This window comes from Petaurus breviceps, unplaced genomic scaffold (assembly GCF_028583685.1).
Source record: "Petaurus breviceps papuanus isolate PSGF00001 unplaced genomic scaffold, PetGlider_PUasm1.0 90808, whole genome shotgun sequence".
In the NCBI taxonomy this organism is placed as follows: domain Eukaryota; kingdom Metazoa; phylum Chordata; class Mammalia; order Diprotodontia; family Petauridae; genus Petaurus; species Petaurus breviceps.
The window spans coordinates 18,506,292-18,526,008 of record NW_027187349.1 but is presented as its reverse complement, the minus strand read 5'-3'; the positions used below and the strand labels follow the sequence as shown (position 1 = coordinate 18,526,008).

Here is a 19,717-nt window from a genome sequence, read left to right as displayed (position 1 = left end):
TCAGAAGCACCTTGTAAAGAGGGTCCCAGTTCACACCAGCTGTTTGCTTTCTTTAACTGTGTGACTTTAGGCAAGTCATAACATCTCTGGACTTGAACTTCTCCATATGTAATGTAAGGGTGTTGGGCTAGATCAGGAGTTCTTAACCTGGGGTTCATGAACTTAAAAAACAATTCTAACTTTATTTTTTTACATAATTGATTTTATTTGGATTTTCTCATATATTTCATGCATTTAGAAACATTATTTGGAGAAGGAGCCAACAGGCTTAAGAGCCCCTGAATGAGATGAGCTCTATGGTCCCTTCTACTTCTGCCAGTCCATGGTTCCATTACTCTTTAGAGCAGCTACCTGTGGGCCTGCGCTCTTTCACAGGGACTCAGGTGTGCTACTTTATCTGGCCTTCTGGCCTTTCCCATGCTTTGATACTTTATTACAGTATGGGGATGAGTTAGGACAGAGTGGAGAAGACCAACAATTCAATTCAATCATATAGCAAACATTTATTAAGTTCCTACTGTGTTTAAGTCACTCTGCTAAGATACAAAGTCAAGACCAGAACAAACCCTGGACTCAAGAAGCTTACATTTTAATAGGGGGACATAGCATATACACAGAAAAGGTATATATTGGGAATTTGAGGAAGGAAAGAAGTGCTAATGACTGGGATTGGGGGAGAGGGGGGCAAAAATGAAGGAAGGCTTTATGGAGGAGATAACTCCTGAGCTGAACCTTGGAGGAAGATGAGTTTTTGTTTTTGTTTTTTTGCTTTTTGGAGGGGGGAGGGCAGGGCAATTGGGTTAATGACTTGCCCAAGGTCACATGGTTAGTAAGTGTTAAGTGTCTGAGGCCAGATTTGAACTCAGGTCCTCCTGACTCCAGGGCTGGTGCTCTATTCACTGCACCACCTAGCCGCCACTAGAAGATGAGTTTTTTAAGAGCTGGACATGAGGAAGAAGTTCATTTGGAACATGAGATTGGCTTGTGCAAATGCTCAGGGGCAAGAGAGGGAATGTTGAGTTTGGGAAATAGCTAGTAGTCCAGTGTTGCTAGAACACAGAGTGCTCAAAGGGAAGTAATATGAAATAAAGTGAGAGGTAGATAGATGGAAGCCAGATTGTGGAGAGCCATCAATTACAAGCTGAGGAGTTTGTATTTTAAATACTTAAATATTCACTTAAAATTTGATCCAGTTTTGCCTGTACTTTAGGGAGATTATTCTGGAAGATGTGTGGAGAATGGGGAGGAGGGAGACTAGAAATAGGAAGGCCAATTAGAAGGCTGCTACAGCGGGATCTCAGAGGTGGAAGAGGCCATCTTGGCCAACCCATACTTGAGCACAACAAGAGGTCATCCACCTTCAAAGTGAACATCATCAGGGAGGTGGAACTTACTATCTTCTCTTGTCAGGATATTTTTCTCAACCTCAAATCTGAATTTGCCTCTTTGAAATATCTCACCATTACTCTGAGTAATGCTCTCTAAGGACATGAAGCCAAGATTTACTTCTTCCAAAAGAATATATCCAGTAGAGAATATATATAATATTATATATTATATCATATATAATATACATATATACACACAAAGAGGGAAGGAGGGAAGGAAAGAGAGAGAGAGAAGAGATCACAGAATCACAAATTTATAAGTGAAAGGATCTTTTTTTTACAATTGATATGGGACAGTGAGATCGATGAACTTAGAGTTACAAGATATGAAGTCAAATCCCAGTTCTGTCACTTGTGTGACCTTAAGTAAGGTCATTTAACCTTAGGTTCCTCATCTATAAAATAAGAGAGTTGCTAGATGAATGCTAAGGCCCCTTCTAATTTTAGATCTTCTACTGTCTGTGTCTTTAGAGGCCATCTAGCCCAACTGAGCAGCTAGGTGGCACAGTGGATGAAGTGGGAAACTTGGAGTCAGGAAGACTCATCTTCTTGAGTTCCAGTCTAGTTCAGACACTTAGTAGCTGTGTGACCCTGGGCAAGTCACTTAACTGTTTGCCTCAGTTTCCTCATCTGTAAAATGATCTGGAAAAGGAAATGGCAGAGCACTCCAGTATCTTTGCCAAGACTCCAAATGGGGTAGTGAAGAATTGGACACAACTGAACAACAAATTCAATGTCCTCATTTTATAGAGGTGGAAACTGAGGCCCAGAGAGGTTTAAATTATTTGCACAAACTAGTCTAGAGCTGGGGGAAGAGTCCAGATCTTCTGATTCCAATCTCAGAGTTCTTTTGGACTACAGGGTTTTCTGCCCTCCCATATAAAAGGTTAAAAACTGTGGGTGAACTTTCTCTCAGGGATGATGAAACTGAGCTAGCCCGGTAAGGTGTCCTTAGAACTTTATAGATCTAAATACAATACATACAATGTTTTCAGAGCCCAGGTAGTTTCTATTCTTAGCCCTCCCCCCCCTCCTTTTTGCTACAACAAACAGAGGTCGAGACAGCAAAGATTTTCCCCCATGTTGACTTGAGCTCATTCAACAGTGAAGGATGTATGTCCAGGCTGGAGTGAGGAATGGACTGATCATTGATTGATCAGTGGCTCGTTTGTTTTCTGTTCCCATGACCTACTGTCTCCATTGCTTGGTCATTTCCGCTTTTATTAGGCTCAATATGCTTTATTTTTTCATCTCATATTGAATGAATGAAAAAGCATTTATTAAGCACTCAATATATTCCAGGCCTTCTGTTAAGCCTGGGATTTTGTTGTTCTTTGTTTACATCATCTCATTTCCTAATGCTTCCCTCCTCCTCCTATACCCAAAGAGTCATCTTTCATAACAAAGATTAAAAGGGCTGGGGGTGGGCTGCTGAATCAGTTCGGAACAACCCGCCATTAAACAAATGACAGATATGCAATATTCCACATGCATAGTCCCCCACCTCAGCGAAGAGCCCAGGGACGTGTGTTTTCTCCATCCTTCTCCTAGGACAAGTTTGGCCACTATAATGACAATATTCCTTAATTAGAGAGTTAGCCAAGTTTCCGTAGATGAACTGGGGAGATCTGGGATAGAGGACAAGCAGGTAGGCAGGTGGAGAAGCAGACCCGAGCTATCTGCGGGAGCCTCCCACTGGAGAGTGGTCCATTAGGAAGCAGCAATTCCACGCGAGGGCCTCGGCGAGCGCACAGTTCTCCAATCAGAGCCGCAAAGGGCAAGGCGAGGTCATGGAATGTAAATGTTGAGGGGTGCGGGGGAGGGAGGGGTCCCGGAGGCGCGCGCCTCGGCAACCTCCCCAGGGGTGGGGCCGGAGAAGCTTGCTCGGGAGCGCCCGCCCGTGACAGTCGGAGCTTGGGCAAAGCTCTCCAAGAGCCGCACCTTCGGTGTCCTCGGAGCTCCGGGAGAGCGCGCTGCGCTGGGCCGGGCTGGGGAGGGCAGTCTGTGTGTTACAGATTCCCCCGGCCACGGGATCCCCCACTTCGGAGGATGAGCCGGTCTCGCCCGCGGAGCCCTCGGAATTCGGCTTCCTCCAGCAGCCCCGCTCCCCCTCTGTCTCGGAGATGAAGGGTCCGCAGCCCTGAACCGACAGCGGGAGCGAGGGAAGGACCGGGAGCGCGCGGGGGTCCCCGGCGTGCGTCCGGGAGGGAAATAAAGTGGCGTCCGGAGAGAGCCCAGCTGCCTGTGAGTGAGAAGGAGCGGACGAGCGCAGTTTTTCCTCTCCTGAGCCCGGGGCTTCGGCTATTGTTCCGAGGGCTCCGGACCAAGTAACTACCGCTGTAACCAGTCTGGTCCCGTGCAGGACTCCCTGAGGTTAGTTTAACCGCCTGGACGCCTTGGGGCTCAACTTGGGGGCTGGGTTTTCTTTTCTTTCTTTCTTCTTTAAAGAAGAGTTGCCAGAGTCTCAGAAGACGGGGCTGAAGTCGGGGCAGGAATTCCCGCAGACCTCGGGAAAGCCCTTGGCCAGCCCCTGCTAACCCCGGGGTGTCGCTGCAGTCGGGGAGACAGATGCCCAGCAATTTGTACCGAAGCATCCCTTGCCCATGTGGCTGCCAGAGCTGGCACTTTGTCTGGGTTCACTGGGGGTTTGCTGAAGGCATGATTTAGAGGGCGGGCGGGAGGGTGACGGGGACGGGAACGGGGGGGCTTCTCTTGCTCCCTGGTCCAGAAAAGTTGTTTGTCCTAAAAGTGTCTGTGCTGCAGCCCGCGACCCTTGTTTACTGGGGGGGTTGCCAGGATTTTTTTTTTTAATATATCAAGTGCAGCTCAGAAGGTGGGGGGTAGGAAGGGAAGGATGAGACCAATTGAAAAGGGCTCAGCTGGAAGCCCAGAGTTTGGAGGAGGCAAATTTCTTTACTAATCTCTTGGAAAGTTTGCAAAGAAAGCGAAGGAGTCTGCCATGTAGCTGTTGACAACTTTTGCTGCTTCTTTTTCTTTGTTGGGGAAAAGAATGAATAGCTGTTTGTGTGGGTCCCTCAGTGTCTGGAAAGGGAGTGGGGGAGAGAGGTGGGGGCTGGTCTGGAGAGGGAAGCAAGATCTGAGCCCATCTTTCCCAAGTTAAGCAGCTGACATTTCGACCTCTTTGTAAAGTTTTCAAGGTTGCATAGTACCCCAGATGGGAAGGTCAGCTGTCTAGAAGCATATAACAAGGTTCATAGGTTCTGATTAGGCTGTTTTAGGGGTGGTTAGTGTGGAAATTGTTTCCTGGAATTTCATTCTGGTTGTTAATTCATCTACTTAGGTTAAAAAAGGAGGGGGGGGGCAAAAAGGGAAGAAGCTTCTGAGTAACCTTGTCCTTTTTTTGATCCAGCTGAGCAAATGAATTTATGCAAATCTGTTCATCTTTCTTTTTTGGAAGAGACTTTTAAATCTTGAACTATCTCCCAAGGTTACAGATCTCCCCAAGGAAAAGAAATAGGGTTATCTGGCTTTAAAGAGGGAAGGTCAGATTGAGAGTTGATGATACCCCTCCCTCTTTTCTCCCTCACATTCATTAAGGCAGTGACTGAAATAAGATCTGGGAAGAAGATGAAGGACCCCACTGCCAAGATCAGAGAGAGTGTGAATTTTAAATTAAAATAATTAACGCAGAAAACTATTGTGGAGTGAGTTGTTGATTAGGCAGCTGCAGTCTAACATGTTAAGGAATTCTATTGAGTATTAATGATAATATTATTAAGCAGCTTGTTGTTCAAAGAGCTCCACCCCCAACTTCCAAGGAATTTAACATTATGGGCTTTAGATTTTCAGGATAATTAATTGAAATCCATATTCTCAGAATTCAAGGGGAAGCCCATTTGTCAAGTGAATGCTAATCCTAATAACTTTATACTGCTTGAAGTATAAGCTATCCCTAAACTGTGAGGTGGGATTACTAGCATTTTAATCACTTGGCTAGACTTTATAAGCCTGTTTAAAATGGAGTGTCCTTAAAGGTATACACCTTTAATTCTAAGCTCAAGTAAAGCTCAGGGTTTGTTTGGTTTTTTTTAATTGCATCTACCCTTTTTGGCTGTTGTGAGGATCATGTGGGATAATATTTGGGTTTTTTTTTAAGTAATAGTTTTTTCCTCAATTGCATGTAAAAACAATTTGTAACATTTGAAGCTCTGCTTTTAATGAATATGCTCATTTAGAAACTGGTTGTATTGCCTTCTCTAGTTGCTGGGGGGAGGGATGGGGAATAAAAAATAATTGACATTTCTGTTGATTTTAATGGGGATTCACATTATTTCCTTTAGGTCTCATGACCACCCTGCAAGATAAGAAATATAGTCATTATCCACATTTGACAAATGAGGACACATTCAGAGGGGCTTAGCTAATGTTTGAGAAGTCATAGGGTCACAGATTTTGAGCTAGAACGTGGGGGTAGGAGGGATGTCCATCCAGTGCAATCCTGTCTTTTTTGCATATGAGGAAACTGAGATTTAGAGAAGTTCTTTGACTTGTCCAAAGTTATACTTGTAGTAAGTAGAAGAGTTGGGATTTAAATTCAGGTCCCTGGACTCCAAACCTGTGCTCTCCTCCACTGTACCCCAAAACCTGAAAGGTTCCTGTTCCTGTTCCAGATCCTTCTTTCTTTCTGCTGTGTAGGCAATGCTGTAGTGATGGAAGTCAGTTTCCTTAACTGTAAAAAAAAAAAAAAAGAAACAAGAACAAGGAAGGTTAGCCTTACTCTCTATCCTATAGTTCTTAAATTCTATGAGTCTTTGAAATGTAAGTTCTCTTTCCTAGAAGTAGAATAAAATAAATAAAAGTAGAATAAAAAGGGTAATAGAAGACATTATATAAAAGCCCTAGAGGGGAAGGATAATCATATTTTCTCTGTAAACATCCCCTTTAAAAAAAAGAGAGAGATGTTAAAGTAGGCAGATAGCCAACCCAACTTCACTCTCATTCATTTCACAAGGCTAATGCTGTAAAGGTAGCAGGGCTGGCCTGCTTCTACAGCTATTTCAAAACCAGGTCATTGGGCAGTGTCGAGAGTGGTAAGTAGTTCCATGCTTTTGACAGGTGTTGCCCTCCTTTGTTCTTGATATCAGTTGTGAATCTTTGAACCTTCCTCCAGGTTTCTTTCTTTTTCATTCTTTTTCAAGATGTCAAGCCTTTGGACCTTTGTATGTTTTCAAGGTCTGGAATTAGATGAAGCCAGAGAGACCATTTATTGCATCTGTTGGTCTTACGTCACCCATCTGGTTGACACAGGGTTCACCATAGACTTGGAGATGAATTCTTATGTCTGGAGTGATTTGCCTCAGTCTCTTTGTCTTGCACTGGCATGTTAGGCCATGCAGGCTGATCCCCTGTGAAGTGTTCTATGTTTTTTTCCTGCTGTTCTTGATTTGATGTTTTTAGTTTTATTGTTCCCAGCTAAAATTTTCCCCTCCTAGTGTGGAAGATATGACAAATGACTTGGCATTCCATCTTAGGGGTGGCAGTGCCTTGAGGAAGGAGGTGGAGGAGGAATTCCTTCTGCTCTGTGGGATATTTGAAGCAAATAGAAAACAAGTCATTTGACTCTGATCATTGTTGGTCATTGTTGAAGTTGTAACCCTTTGTACACGAGAAATTAAGAATGGGGTGGCTAGGTGGCAAAGTGTATAGAGCAGGTCCTGGAGTCAAGAGGACCTGAGTTCAAATCCTGCCTCAGACACTTAACACTAGCTGTGTGACCTTGGGCAAATCACTTAACCCCAACTGCCCTGCCTTCCCCCCTCCAAAAAATAAAAAAAAAAATGGGGCAAAAGGATTCATCAAAGAAATGAATAGGAGAAAAGAACACGGGCTGGTCATGGTAAGAGTGTGGGCAGTCTGCGTGCTCCACAAGGACCCTCCTGGTGCCTAGAGAAATAGAGGAAAGAAGGCATCCAGAACATTGGGTGGACCATTATGGTGGTATTGTCTTTGTTTCTTCTGTGTCCTCAAAGAGGACCATGACATCAGGAAGGTGATGCCATGACATGCAAGTGAATTGGATTTAAGTGAGGGAGGGCTGTCCAAAGTCACCAGCCTCACTTTCTCCTTCAGGGCCATCTGGGTCCAGTGGCAAGATGTAGATCAGGATGACTGGAGATGGCCCCAATAAAGTTAGCAATTGGCACAGTGCTTGGCACATAGTAGGCCCTTAATAAATGCTTATTGACCATCTGGCTCGTGCCCTCCTTGGGTCTCCTAATCAACGATGAGCATCTTAATCTGGAAATAAGGTTCCCTCCAACCCTTGTGAAGAGCTTATGGGAGGCCATGGGCCAGGGATGAATAGGAAAGGTAGGTGTGGATCTTCCGTCCATTGGAGTCTTTGTTATTGAGGGCTGAGTTACATTGGGTCAAGATTTTAGTTGATCAGTTGGTCTCTCAACAAATATTTATCAAGCACCTACTATGTGTTAAGCACTGTGGGTGAGCCCTGGGGATGCAAAAAGAGGCAAAAGACAACCCCTGCCCCAAAGGAGCTCACAGTCTAACAAAATCAGGAAAACCTCAGTCCTCCCAGTGCATACTGAGGGTGAGACATCTGCATTCACAGAGGTGTTTTCACTCTATTAGAAACATCTCAAATACTCAATAGTAGAAAGAAGTAAGTGGGTGTAGCCCCAGAAACTCAGGTTACTCAAAATGAAGATTAGGTTAAAATGAGAAAACCTGGTTAAATTCCTATTGAGGGCTTTAAATATCTGAAAATGGAAAGCAGTATTGTTCTGTACCACAATGGTCTGTGGAATTGTGTGACAGCATTACTATCTTGGGAAGAAGTACAGGACTTAAGAGTCTCCTGGGGGCACCCAGGATAAACCCTTTAACCTCTTTGAGCCTCAGTTTCCTTGTCGTGAGACAATAATGGAAAGAGCAATGAATTTGAAGTCAAAGGATCTGGGTTCAAATCCAAGTTCTGCCACTTATTACCCATGTGGCCTTGGGCAAGTCAATGGAGCCTTCCTATTTTCATTCTTAATATGAAAGGGCTAGGCTTGATGACTTCTAAGATTCCTTCCGGCTCTGATTCTGTAACTTGGAATGAAAACCTTCCTCTTTGAGATATAGCAATGAATCCTTCTCTTTCTTCCTCTTCTTCTCTCCCATCCCCCACTAATGTAATCAAAGACGGCCCAGACACTTTGATTGAAGCACCAAATTCAAGTAGGTTTGAATAAATCCTCAATCAGTTTGAAAAAATCTGAGGGGCTTTGGGTCATTTGATGAAAGCAGATTATGCTATGTGGGAAACATCTTGAGAACACTTAAGGTCCTATGTACTGCAACATTTTGGCTCAGGTGACAAGTCAGTCTAGTGATGGGGGAATTTCAGCCAACCCCATTAGAGGGAATAGCTTGGGGTCAGGGGAGAGGGAGCAGGACAGAGAAATGCTAGGACCATGTGAGTTGGGGAAAGTCATCAGTGGTGCCCCTGCTGACCAGAGGCAGTAGCACTGGCTGCTGATCAGTAGAAGCTGATAACAGGATGTAGAAAAATAGTCATTGAAGGCTGGTGACAGCTTCCAAAAGTGACCATCCTTGAGGCAGAAAGAAGTACAGGCTATGGACTCTAGAAAGACACTAATGCTTGGAGCCCACTAGAGAGCTACACAGAAGTGGAACTTCATGTGGAGTTAAGGAAAGGACTCCCACTAACCGGGATGTGTTGGCCAGAACCTTCTGGCACCTGAGTGACTCACTACCCAGGGCTCTAAGTTTGAGCCCACTTGCCCCAGGCATGTTTTGTGTGCAAAGGTGAATGTGACCTCCTTTTTTTGGGGGGAAGGGTATTTTTTTAAATAACAACTGTCCTTACCATACTTGCTTATTAAATATCCCTTTTAAAAGCTAAGTAGGCCTGGCTGATAAGTCATTGAGGATCATACCATTGGGGGCTCATGAGTACTAGAAAACACTAGTCCCTTAGGGTTACCTTACCCCAGGAGTGGGGAACCTTCAGCCTCAAGGCTACATGTGGCCCTCTAGGTCCTCAAGCCCTTTGATGGTCAAAGTATCTCACTTGAGGACCTAGAGGGTCAGTTTGGATTTCCTCAAAGGGCCTCACTAAAGAACCTAGAGGGCCAGTTTGGATTCTCGAGTACCTTGAGGCTGCACATTCCCCACCCCTGCCTTACCCCTTAGAATCTTGAGAAGTAATCAGCTGCCCTTTGGGTACCTAATCTGACAATGGAAGTGGGGAAGTGGCCTCAAAGAGGGCGACATACAGATTTTGTGTGTGTGTGTGTGTGTGTATTGGAGTGGAGTAGGAATGGACCTGTAATTTGTAGGTAGCTGGATGCGTACTGGATAAAACCCTGGGCCTGGAATCAAGAAGACATGAGTTAAAATCTGGCCTCAGAGACTTGCTAGCTGTGTTACCCTGGGCAAGTCACTTAACCTCTCTCTGCCTCACTTTTTGAATCTGTAAAGGAGGGATAATAATAGTACCTACCTCCCAGGATGGTTGTGAGGCTCAAATTAGGTAAGACACTCTTGTTTTAAAGAGCTGTATAAATGCTACTGTTATTTCACCCACAGAGCAAGGACCTGTTGGGGAAGCTGCTGGTGACACAATTGTGTCACTGTTCTGTCATTTCTATCCTTGGTTGCTTGGGACATTGAGAGGCCAGGCCTTGCCCAGGGCCACAAAACCAGCATATCAAACCCCAGTTTTCTGGATTCAAAGAGATCTGGCTCTCGATCTACTTTGCTAGGGTATTTTTACCTACATATATAGCCTTTTGCTTTTAAGCCTTTTCTCTGGCATGAAGGAACCTACCTTTTTTAGTTGACTTAGTCATGTTTGACTTGAGGAAAAAGGCAAAGTCATCATTATTACTTAATTATATGATTCAGAGTCCACTCTTAATGTACTTTTGTTCACTTGTTTCTGTTGTGTCCAACTATGCATGACCCCATTTGGGGTTTTCTTGGCCAACATAGTAGAGTGGTTTGCCATTTCTTTTTCCAGCTTATCTTATACATGAGGAAACTGAGTCCAAGAGGGTTAAGTGACTTGCCCAGGGTCACACAGCTGCTAAGTGTCTGAGGCCGTATTTGAACTCAGGAAGATGAGTCTTCCAGACTCCAGGCCTCCCATGCCATCCTCTGTGCCACCCAGCTGCCTGAGCCAGGTTTCAGAAGGGTAACAAGTTCCCCTTCACTGGAGGTCTTTAAGGAAAGGTTAAATGACCATGTATACCAAAGTATGTCATAGTGGGTATTCTTTTAGGGGCATGGATAGGACTAGGGGTTTCTTCTAATGTTGAGATACTGTGCTTCTATAGGGCAAGTAAGAAGGGAATTAATATGTGTGTATATGTGTGTGTATTATACACACACACACACACACACACACAGTGCCTTCTATGTGTTGGGCAAGGCAGCTAAGTCATGAAGTAGATAGAGTAGGGGACCCAGACTCAGGAGCACCTGAATTAGAATCTGACTTTAGATACTCACTAACTGTGTGACCTTGGGCAAGTCACTTAACCCTGTTTGACTCAGTTTCCTCATCCATAAAATAAGCTGGAGAAGGAAATGGCAAACCATTCCAGTACCTTTGTCAGGAAAACCCCAAATGGGGCATGAAGAGTTGGACATTGACTGAAAATGACATTGTGCTAAGCCCCCATACCATATCCTTATAGTGGAAATAGCTCTGGGTCTAGTCCTGGCTGGTTCTTACACCAGCTAGTTCTGGTGTGACCGGGTCAAGGCATTTAACCTCTTGAGTAAGTCTCCCCTAACCTCTCTAGTTACCTTCTCATTCCTATAAAACAAGGGGTTTGAAGCAAATGATCTCCAAGGTCTGTTCCAGCTTGAAAATTCTGTGATTCTATGACTTGATGCTCCTTCAGCTCATTTCCCCCTTTCTGTGGTTTTATCAGTGTTCTTTTTTAGACCAGGCATTTCCTAAAGCCCTTTCCCCTTCAGACTCCCTTGTAACAAGGGAGATGAGCAAACAAAACTGGCCAGTGAAGTCAGTGCTGTGTGAGGATCACCAGCCTCTGATTCCCCACTGCTGATTCTCAGCCCAGAGGAGCACCCAAGACTTTCACTCACAGTCTCCTTCCCCTCCCTGGCATTTTGGTGGAATCGAATTCAAGTACTGCTCTCCAGGGTACCTCTCCTTTCCAGAGCTTTTTCACTGATCTAGATTCTTCTGCCTTTGTGATAAGAGGAGGGGACCAGCCCTGCCTTCCTCCATTCAGAGGCACCTTCAACATTCAGTTCAAAACCTGCTCCCTGCTCCCCTGGCTTTCCTGTACTGAAGGGAGTCATAGGGAAGAACGTGTGTTCCTTTACAGAAATGGAGGTGCTGTGGGGGTGTCCTGCTCCCTCCCAACTAGGACCTTTTGAGAAATTCCAGGACTTTTTGTTGAAGGGAGGACAGTGCCTAAGAGTGTTTACATTCAGGGAAGGGAAAAGGTGCTGATAACTGGAATAATCTCAGAGCGTTAACAGCTGCAGTGGTTTTGTGTGGAGTATGAATGTGTGTGTATGGGGGGGGGGGGCTGGGTAAAACCTGTAGGCAGGAGGAGTTAGAGGATTCAGTTTCTTCATTAATAATGATGATTAACGTTTAGCAAGTGATGACAGTGTGCCAGGCACTGTGGTACCCATGGAGAGTGCCTGCCACAGGGAGTGGGTTCCTGGTACTCTTGTAGCCACCCCTACCCCCCCAGGAGAGCTGCTTTCTGTGTGCCTTTCTGCCTTCTCTCTTTCTCTTTCTTTTCTCTATTTTATTTTCTCTTTCCCTCTCTCCTTTCTCTACTCTCTTTATTCTTTATAGTCTCTCTGTCTCCATTCTCTGTATTCTTTCTCTCCCCCCTCTCTTCTCTCTCCCTCCCTTTCTCTCTCTCCCCCTTTTTGTCTCTCTCCACCCATATTCTTTCTCACTCTTTTCTCTAGTCTCTTTCCTTTCCTTCTCTTTTTTTCTCACTCTATATTCTTTTCTTTCCATTCTTTACTCTCTCCCTCTTCATTCTCTATATTCTTTCTCTTTCTCCTTTATTCTTTTTCTGTGTGTGTGTCTTTCTGTCTCTCTCTCTCTCACACACACACACACAGTGGGGGGGCTAGATCTGTTTTGATGCCTTTGGGTTTATTGTATAAGCCTTCTTGTCTTTGTTCCACCTTTCTCCTCCTCCTCCTCCTCCTCCTCCTCCATATCTTCCTCCACCTCCCTGTAGACTGTGAGCTTCTTTGAGGTCAAAGTCCTCTGTCCTCATTCTTTGGGCCAATCCTCTAAGTGTTCTTCCTCCAAAGAGTGGAATCTAGAACATTGAGTGCCCGGCATCCCAGGAGCACTTGATACATCTTACCTACTGACCAGGTAGAAAGTGAGAGCCCTCCTGGGGGTGCTTGAGAGCAATATAATAGAACCATAGATTAGATAGATCTTTGCTTCTCAATCTTTGAGGCCAACTGCTCAGTTAAGACCAAGAGTGGTTAAGTGATTCACATAGCTGGTAAATGTCTATGATGGGATTCAAGCTCATGTCGTCCTGACTCCAAGTCCAGACCCTCTCCTACTGTGTCAGCAAGGTGGCATTTTGAAGATCAGAAAGACCAGAGTTCAAATCCTGCCCCAGACACTTAGGATCTTTTCAACCTCACTTTCTCCATCTTTAACAGGGGGATAATAATATCTATATCACCTATCTTCCAGGGTTGTTGTGAGGATCAAATGAGAAGATATATAGAAAGCTCATTAAAGTGCCATTATAAATGTTACCTATTAATATTTTTACTTCTTATCTCTAAATAAAAAGGTGCTGGGGGGGGTGTAATGGTGTTAGCTATGCTCTCAATTAGAATTCTAAAGCTGGAAAAGACATTAGAGATAATAGTCCAACCCCCTCACTTTAGAGAGAAAGAAACAGGCCCAAATGGTGAATTAATTTGCCCCAAAACAGTGGTTTCTAGCTTCCTGTTATTTTTATTAGGCCAAACCGCCTGTCTCTTGACATGCCCATGTGACAAGGGAATCTGATACCCAGGAGATTAATGGTTCCCTAACTTCAGTTTTCAGGGGATTTGCCTAAATTTCCCTATGTGCTTATGCTTTTCCAGGGTTGCTTTAAAAGCCATGCTCATGCTGGGACATAGTATTTGTAAAGTGCTTGGCACAGAGCTTGCGTGTAGGACATGCTACAGAAATACTTATTTCCCTCCCTTCCCCCCATCCCAGTTTCTGGGTATTCTTTCTGGTTCCCCCAGCTGCTAGAGCCTTCCCCTTTGGAATTCCCATTCATCTACTTTGGATGTATCATGTTCAGCTACTCTTGTCATTCCCAGGAGAATTGAAGCCCTTTGAGGGTAGGAACTGTTTCATTTTTGTGTTTGTATCCCTAGGCCTTGCTAAGCACCACCTTAGTCCCTAGGAGGTAAGTAGACACTTAAATGCTTGTTGACTGTTAGGCTTAGGGTCAAAGGTGTGTGTGTGTGTGTGTGTGTGTGCGTGCTCGAGTGGGGATTGTGTCACTGCCTTTCTATCTCTGTATCTAGCTCGATGGGGATTGTGTCACTGCCTTTCTATCTCTGTATCTGGCTTCCACCCCTTGTGAAGGCCACCTTCATTGTTGAACTAGATGAAAGGAAAACCCACACAGATGAGATCAGGCCTCACTGGCAATGTTGGAAGATCTACAAAGAGACTCCAGTGGTCTGTTTATTAATGGAGATACTGCCTCCAAGGATGCAGACCATGGCCAACTATTTTGCATGAGTCTGTATTGAGGGGAAGCCTTCTACTTTGTCCTTTGGGAAGGACAAAATCTGTGATTTCTCGACACTCCTTACCAATGCAGAATAGTACCCACTTTGACAGTTGCTCGGGGCCCTAAGAGCTTGTGACCAGGTAAGGGCATGGTTAGCAGTTGTTTTTCATTCATGTTGGGCAATTGGTAATCCCATTTGGGGTTTTCTTGGCAAAGATACTAGAGTGGTTTGCCATTTCCTTCTGCATCTCATTTTACAGTTGAGGAAACTGAGGTAAACAGGGCTAAGCGACTTGCAGCTTAGGAAGGTCATGCAGCTAGGAAGTATCTGAGGCCACGTTTGAACTCAGGTCTTTGCCTGGCATTCTATCTGCTCTTGCCCCCTAGCTGCCCCTTGGCAAGTGTTACAAGTTAGACACAGAACTTGAACTCAGGTCTCCCAGACTTCCAGGCCAGCTCTGCATTTACTATCCCATACTGCCTTTCCCTTTCTCTTTGTAATCCTTAATGATAACAAAGATTTTCAGTACTGATAGCACACCTCTATTAACTCACCGGAGCTATGTCCTAAGTGCCACCTCAAAGAAAACAGGTCTCACTGAGGTCTGTTCCTTGAATATTTTGGTGGTAATGGGCCCGAAACATCAATGCCTTGAGCAAACAGTGGCATCTGTCTGTCTGTCTGTCTGTCTATCTATCTATCTATCTAGACCACCAGGTGTCCCACTAGTTTTTAATTCTTTTCTCTCTTCTTCCTCCCATCTTTCCCCTCTTCCTCTCTTCTCTATTTTTCCATTTTTTCCCCTCCTTGGTGAGTCTTTAACTGCCAGTGGCACTCACAGATACAATCCTAGTGGTGAGGTTTGGGGCTAAAAAAGGTCATCAAGTTCCCTGTGTCTCCTCTCCACCTCCCCAACTCCTCCCAGCTTTCTGCTGAAGCTCAGCCATAAATATGAGAGCAGCCTACTTCCTGATCCTTGACCCCAGCCTGTCTGCATTAATTAGAGTGCACTGATTTATTTACAAGCATCAGGCTCCACTAAAGAAAGTTTTGCCCTCTCCCTCTGCATAGCTTAACTGCAGGGTGAGCCTGCCAAGGAAGGCACTCTGGTGGACAAAGAATTCCAGTCATCTCCTCCTGCCCTTATCTTTTGGATACATAGAAGTACGTGAACTGATTTTTCTAATGCCTTTATGATATAGGCTTTGCTTCTTCCTACGATGGGCTTTCTTCAGTTGCATTCCTCCACTCAGCTTTGACTTTCTGTCTTCCTGAACACATACACTGGACGCCTTGGCCTTAGCTAATGAGCCTGACATTTTTTGCCTGTTCTGGTGGAGGGTCTACTATCTATTTACTACTCCAGCTAATGATAAATGATGTTTATGTAAGGCTTTAATGTTTGTTAAGTGATACATATAGATATATGAAGAGATATATGTCTATACATACACACACATATATACTACTTACCTCATAGAATTGGCATAAAGCCCAAGGAAGTTTATATATATAAAACATATATTTAATATATTTACATTTTAATATATTATATAATAAACAGAATATTTATATTTTGTATTATATAATTATAATATAATATATTTATGCATTAAATATGTTCCGTAGAAAATATATAAATATTATGTAAAATACATAAATATATATAAAACCAAACTTTCTTGGGCTTCACACCAACCATGTGAGGCAAGTAGTAGAGATATTACTATACTCATTACATATATTTTTAAAATTTTTTATTAATTTGTTTGTTTCCTTTTAGTTTACAGGATTCAATTCCACAATTCCTTGAGTTTCACAGTTTGTTCCCCTCCCTCCCTTCCCCCCCCCATGTCGGCTTATAGTCAAGTATAGGATCTGTAAATACTTTCACATTATACAATAGTCAGTTTATAAGGACGAATTGTACCAGCTGGAATGAAAAATGGTAAAGAGGACATAAAACCAAATAAGAGAAGGAAAAAGATCAGGTATTTTGCTTCCACCTGGATATAAACTTAGTTCTTTCTAGTTCTTTCTCTGGATGCACATATTTCTCTCTATCATGAGTCTTTTGGGATTGACTTATATAACGGCATTGCTGAGAAGAGTCCAGTCTATCAAAGTTGGTCATCACACATACGTTGTGTCTGTAATTGTGTACAAATTTTTCCTGGTTCTACTCTTCTCACTCAGCATCAGTTCTTTTAAGCCTCTCCAGGTAAATATGAAGACCGTCTGCTCCTCGTTTCTTATAGCACAATAGTATTCCATAACATGCATATACCACAACCTGTTCAGCCATCCCCCAATTGATGGGCACCCCCTTAATTTCCAATTCTTTGCTACCACAAAAAGAGCTGCTTCGTTATATATATTTTTTAAAGCAATTGGGGTTAAATAACTTGCTCAAGGTTACATGGCCAGTTATTTCTGGGTGTGGTGGTAAGTATCTGAGCCCAGATTCCATCTCCAGGTCATGCCAACTTTGGGGCCGGTGCTCTTACTCACTGTGCTACCTGGCCACCTCTATACTTATGAAATTACTATACTCATGGATGAGGAAACTGAGGTTTGGACACAGTTGTAATGATCATGGGGCCAATAGGATTTAGCCCCATGATATCTACTGGGGGCATTCAGGGATCCACTTTCTCCACATGGGACATGCTTCTAAAAACATTTCTAGCCATGGTTCTGTTGGGGTTCAATGACTTACTTGGAATGACATAGCCAGTAATATGTCAGAGGGTTGTTCTTGAACTCATGCCTTCCTGATTCCATATATAGCTTTCTGAACCATTCTGTGATGTCTCTATGGAAGAGAACTCTTCAATAAAATCACAAAGGAAATATAAAGCTTAGATGTATACCTAATTCTTGCTTCTGTGACTGTATTTAAGCTTGATAATTTGTCTACTTTTTGAAGCTTCTAAAATATATTATTTATGTTAGTGGATAGGTTTCTGGACCTAGAATCAGGAAATCCTGAGTTCAAATACTGCCTCAGGTATTTACTAGCTGTGTGATCTGGGCAAGTCACTTATCTCTGTTTTCCTCAGTTTCCTCACTTGTGAAATGGGGGGAGGTTGGACTTGATAACCTCAAAGGTCTCTCTCAGCCCTAAATCTATGATTCTGTGAAATGGTGGTTATTTTCTTTTGCACACAGGAAGTCCAGACATGTTACCTCAGCTTTCCCCTTTTTCTTCCTCTTTAGGATTGAGAATGATGGCTGCTGGAAAATTTGCAAGTCTTCCCAGAAACATGCAGGTGAATCATCAGTTCCCCCTGGCTTCTTCCATGGACCTTCTGAGCAGCAAGACCCCCCTTGCTGAGCCCCGCTCAGATGCCTATCAGGATGTGTCTATACATGGGACCCTACCAAGGAAGAAAAAAGGACCTGTTCCCATAAGGTCTTCTGACTCATTTAGTCATATGGGAACGCTCCCTTATTCCAAGACCCAAAGGCAGAACTCCCCTCTGATCCAAGACGTGATAGAGGAGAGCCCACTTCAAGACTGGCGAGGGGAAAAGTCCACCTTCAGGTAACTCCTGTTTAAGATGTTCAAATTCATGCTTACTTGTCTCACAAGCTTATTTATAGGCAATTTCTCTTAGTACCCAGGTCCCCCTAAAAGCAAGCAGAAAAGGTCCACCTACCTCAGTATGTCTTGGTCATCACTTTATATTATAGCCTGTTTCCATTCAGTTTGGCCATGGGACCAACATCTCGGTTATGATCCCAAAGAATTCAACCTTTGTTTTGCTTAAGTCACCTTACTGAGCCCTTTCTTTGTGCCAAGTATCACGCTAAATGCTAAAAGCTAAAGCTATGCTTCCCTGGACTGGATTAGCTTCTGAACAAAGAAGAGTGATTCCTTGCAGCTGGATAAGGAAGAGTGATTCCTTGCACCTGCTGCCTGAGATCTCAGTAAACAAGTCTTGGAACTGATAAATGCCTCTTCTCTGAGTTTACAGAGTAGGCTGGCTAGAGTAGACCAAATGACTCTGCCTGTGGGAGCTGGTTTTAGAAAGTTCCCTGCTTTATTTTTTTTTATCAGTGGAAAAAGCCATTCCCCTGTGATGCTGTCAGATGAAGGATGTGACATTCTCTGGAAGTGCCTCTGTTCTTCCTTCTGCCTAGCCCCCATCCACCTGTAGTCGTAGCAAAGAGGCTACTGCTGTGTTTGCTCTGAACCGCTCTAGATAGCAGAAGGGATGAAGCCCCATGTATTCTCAGGAAGAGATGGAGAGGTAAATTGCTCTAGGTTGAGTCCAGCTTACCAGGTTCAAAGGCTGGCTTAGGGCTTGAAGGAATCCTTTCGATCTCCCTTGATCATAGAAAGCAGAGCCCCCATGAATGGGAACTATAGGTGAGAGAGGAGGTAGCTCCCTTCGAAAGCTGATTTTTCAGATTAATGCGGAGGTATCAGATTTAACTCCCAACATTTATCATGTGCCTTTTGTAAGCAAGGCCCTTGGTTAGGTGCTAGGGAAGCATAGGAGAAAAGAAAGATCAGGTCCCTCTTCAGACCAAAGGAGCTAAGGCCTGTCATCAGAGGACCACTCATCCCACAAGAGTTTATTAATAATGTACAATGTGCCAGATACTGTGATGGGCGATGGGGATACAAGTACAAAGAATGAAATAATCCCTACTTGTAAGGAATTTGCATTCTAATTAGGGAGAAAATAAACATATGTATAGGCATACACACACAAAGTTAGTAAGAGCAAGGGAGTTTGGGTGGGAGAGCCTGATTTCTTGCAGGGACTAAGAAAGGCTTCATTGAGAAGCTAGTGCTTGAGTTGACAATTAAAGAAAGAGTGGAATTCCATAAGGCAAAGGTGAGAAAGGAGTACTTTCCAAACATGGAGGATGGCCAATGCAAACAAAGGTAGAGAGGCTACAGTGGAGTGTTGTATGTGAGGCACAGAGAGAAGTTGGACTAGTCTAGGAGAGGCAGAAAGTTATGACAAGGCAGGAAAGATAGAGGGGGTCAGGTTGTGAAGGGCTTTTAAAAACTAAACAGTTTATATTTGATTCAAGGCAATAGGGAGCCACTGGAGGTCATTGAGGAAAGGAGTGACATTGTCAGATCTGAGCTTTAAGACAATAACTTTGGCAGCTGTGTATAATTAAGAAATGATTGTTGATTTAGGAAAGAACAGTTTCAGTTGGATAATGAGGTCAAAAGGTAGATTATTGCAAAGGCTTAAGTGAGAAGAGAGGAAATGGGGTCAATGAGTATAGACAGCTTTTTCTAGGATGAGCAATTATCTCTTCCCCCTACTTAAGAGTATAATTTTTAAATTTTAAATTTAATTTTAAAAATTATTGGTAGCTTTTTGTTTTTATTTTTTTATATCACCTCTTTGTCCAATATGTCTTTCCATGTTCTTTCTGAGAGAGTTTCCCTTATAACAAAAATTTTAAAAGGAGGAAAAAAGTCATTCAGAAACCAGATATCTGATATTATATCCTTATTATGTATTATACGCAATATATGTACAATTATATCCTAATTAATATAATTATATTTCATATAATACATCCTATTATAC

General features: G+C 43.4%; 1 protein-coding gene across 1 annotated transcript in view; it reads left to right on the top strand.

Annotated features, from left to right (window-relative positions):
• Nucleotides 1–3,280: 3,280 nt before the first annotated feature.
• BCAR3 (BCAR3 adaptor protein, NSP family member) overlaps nucleotides 3,281–19,717 on the top strand; it is a 177,027-nt gene continuing 160,590 nt past the window's right edge. The window contains exons 1-2 of the mRNA XM_069070533.1: nucleotides 3,281–3,761; nucleotides 17,370–17,697. Coding sequence (XP_068926634.1) covers nucleotides 17,378–17,697 — 320 coding nt within the window. The 5' untranslated portion in view covers nucleotides 3,281–3,761; nucleotides 17,370–17,377. The remainder of the gene's footprint in view (nucleotides 3,762–17,369; nucleotides 17,698–19,717) is intronic.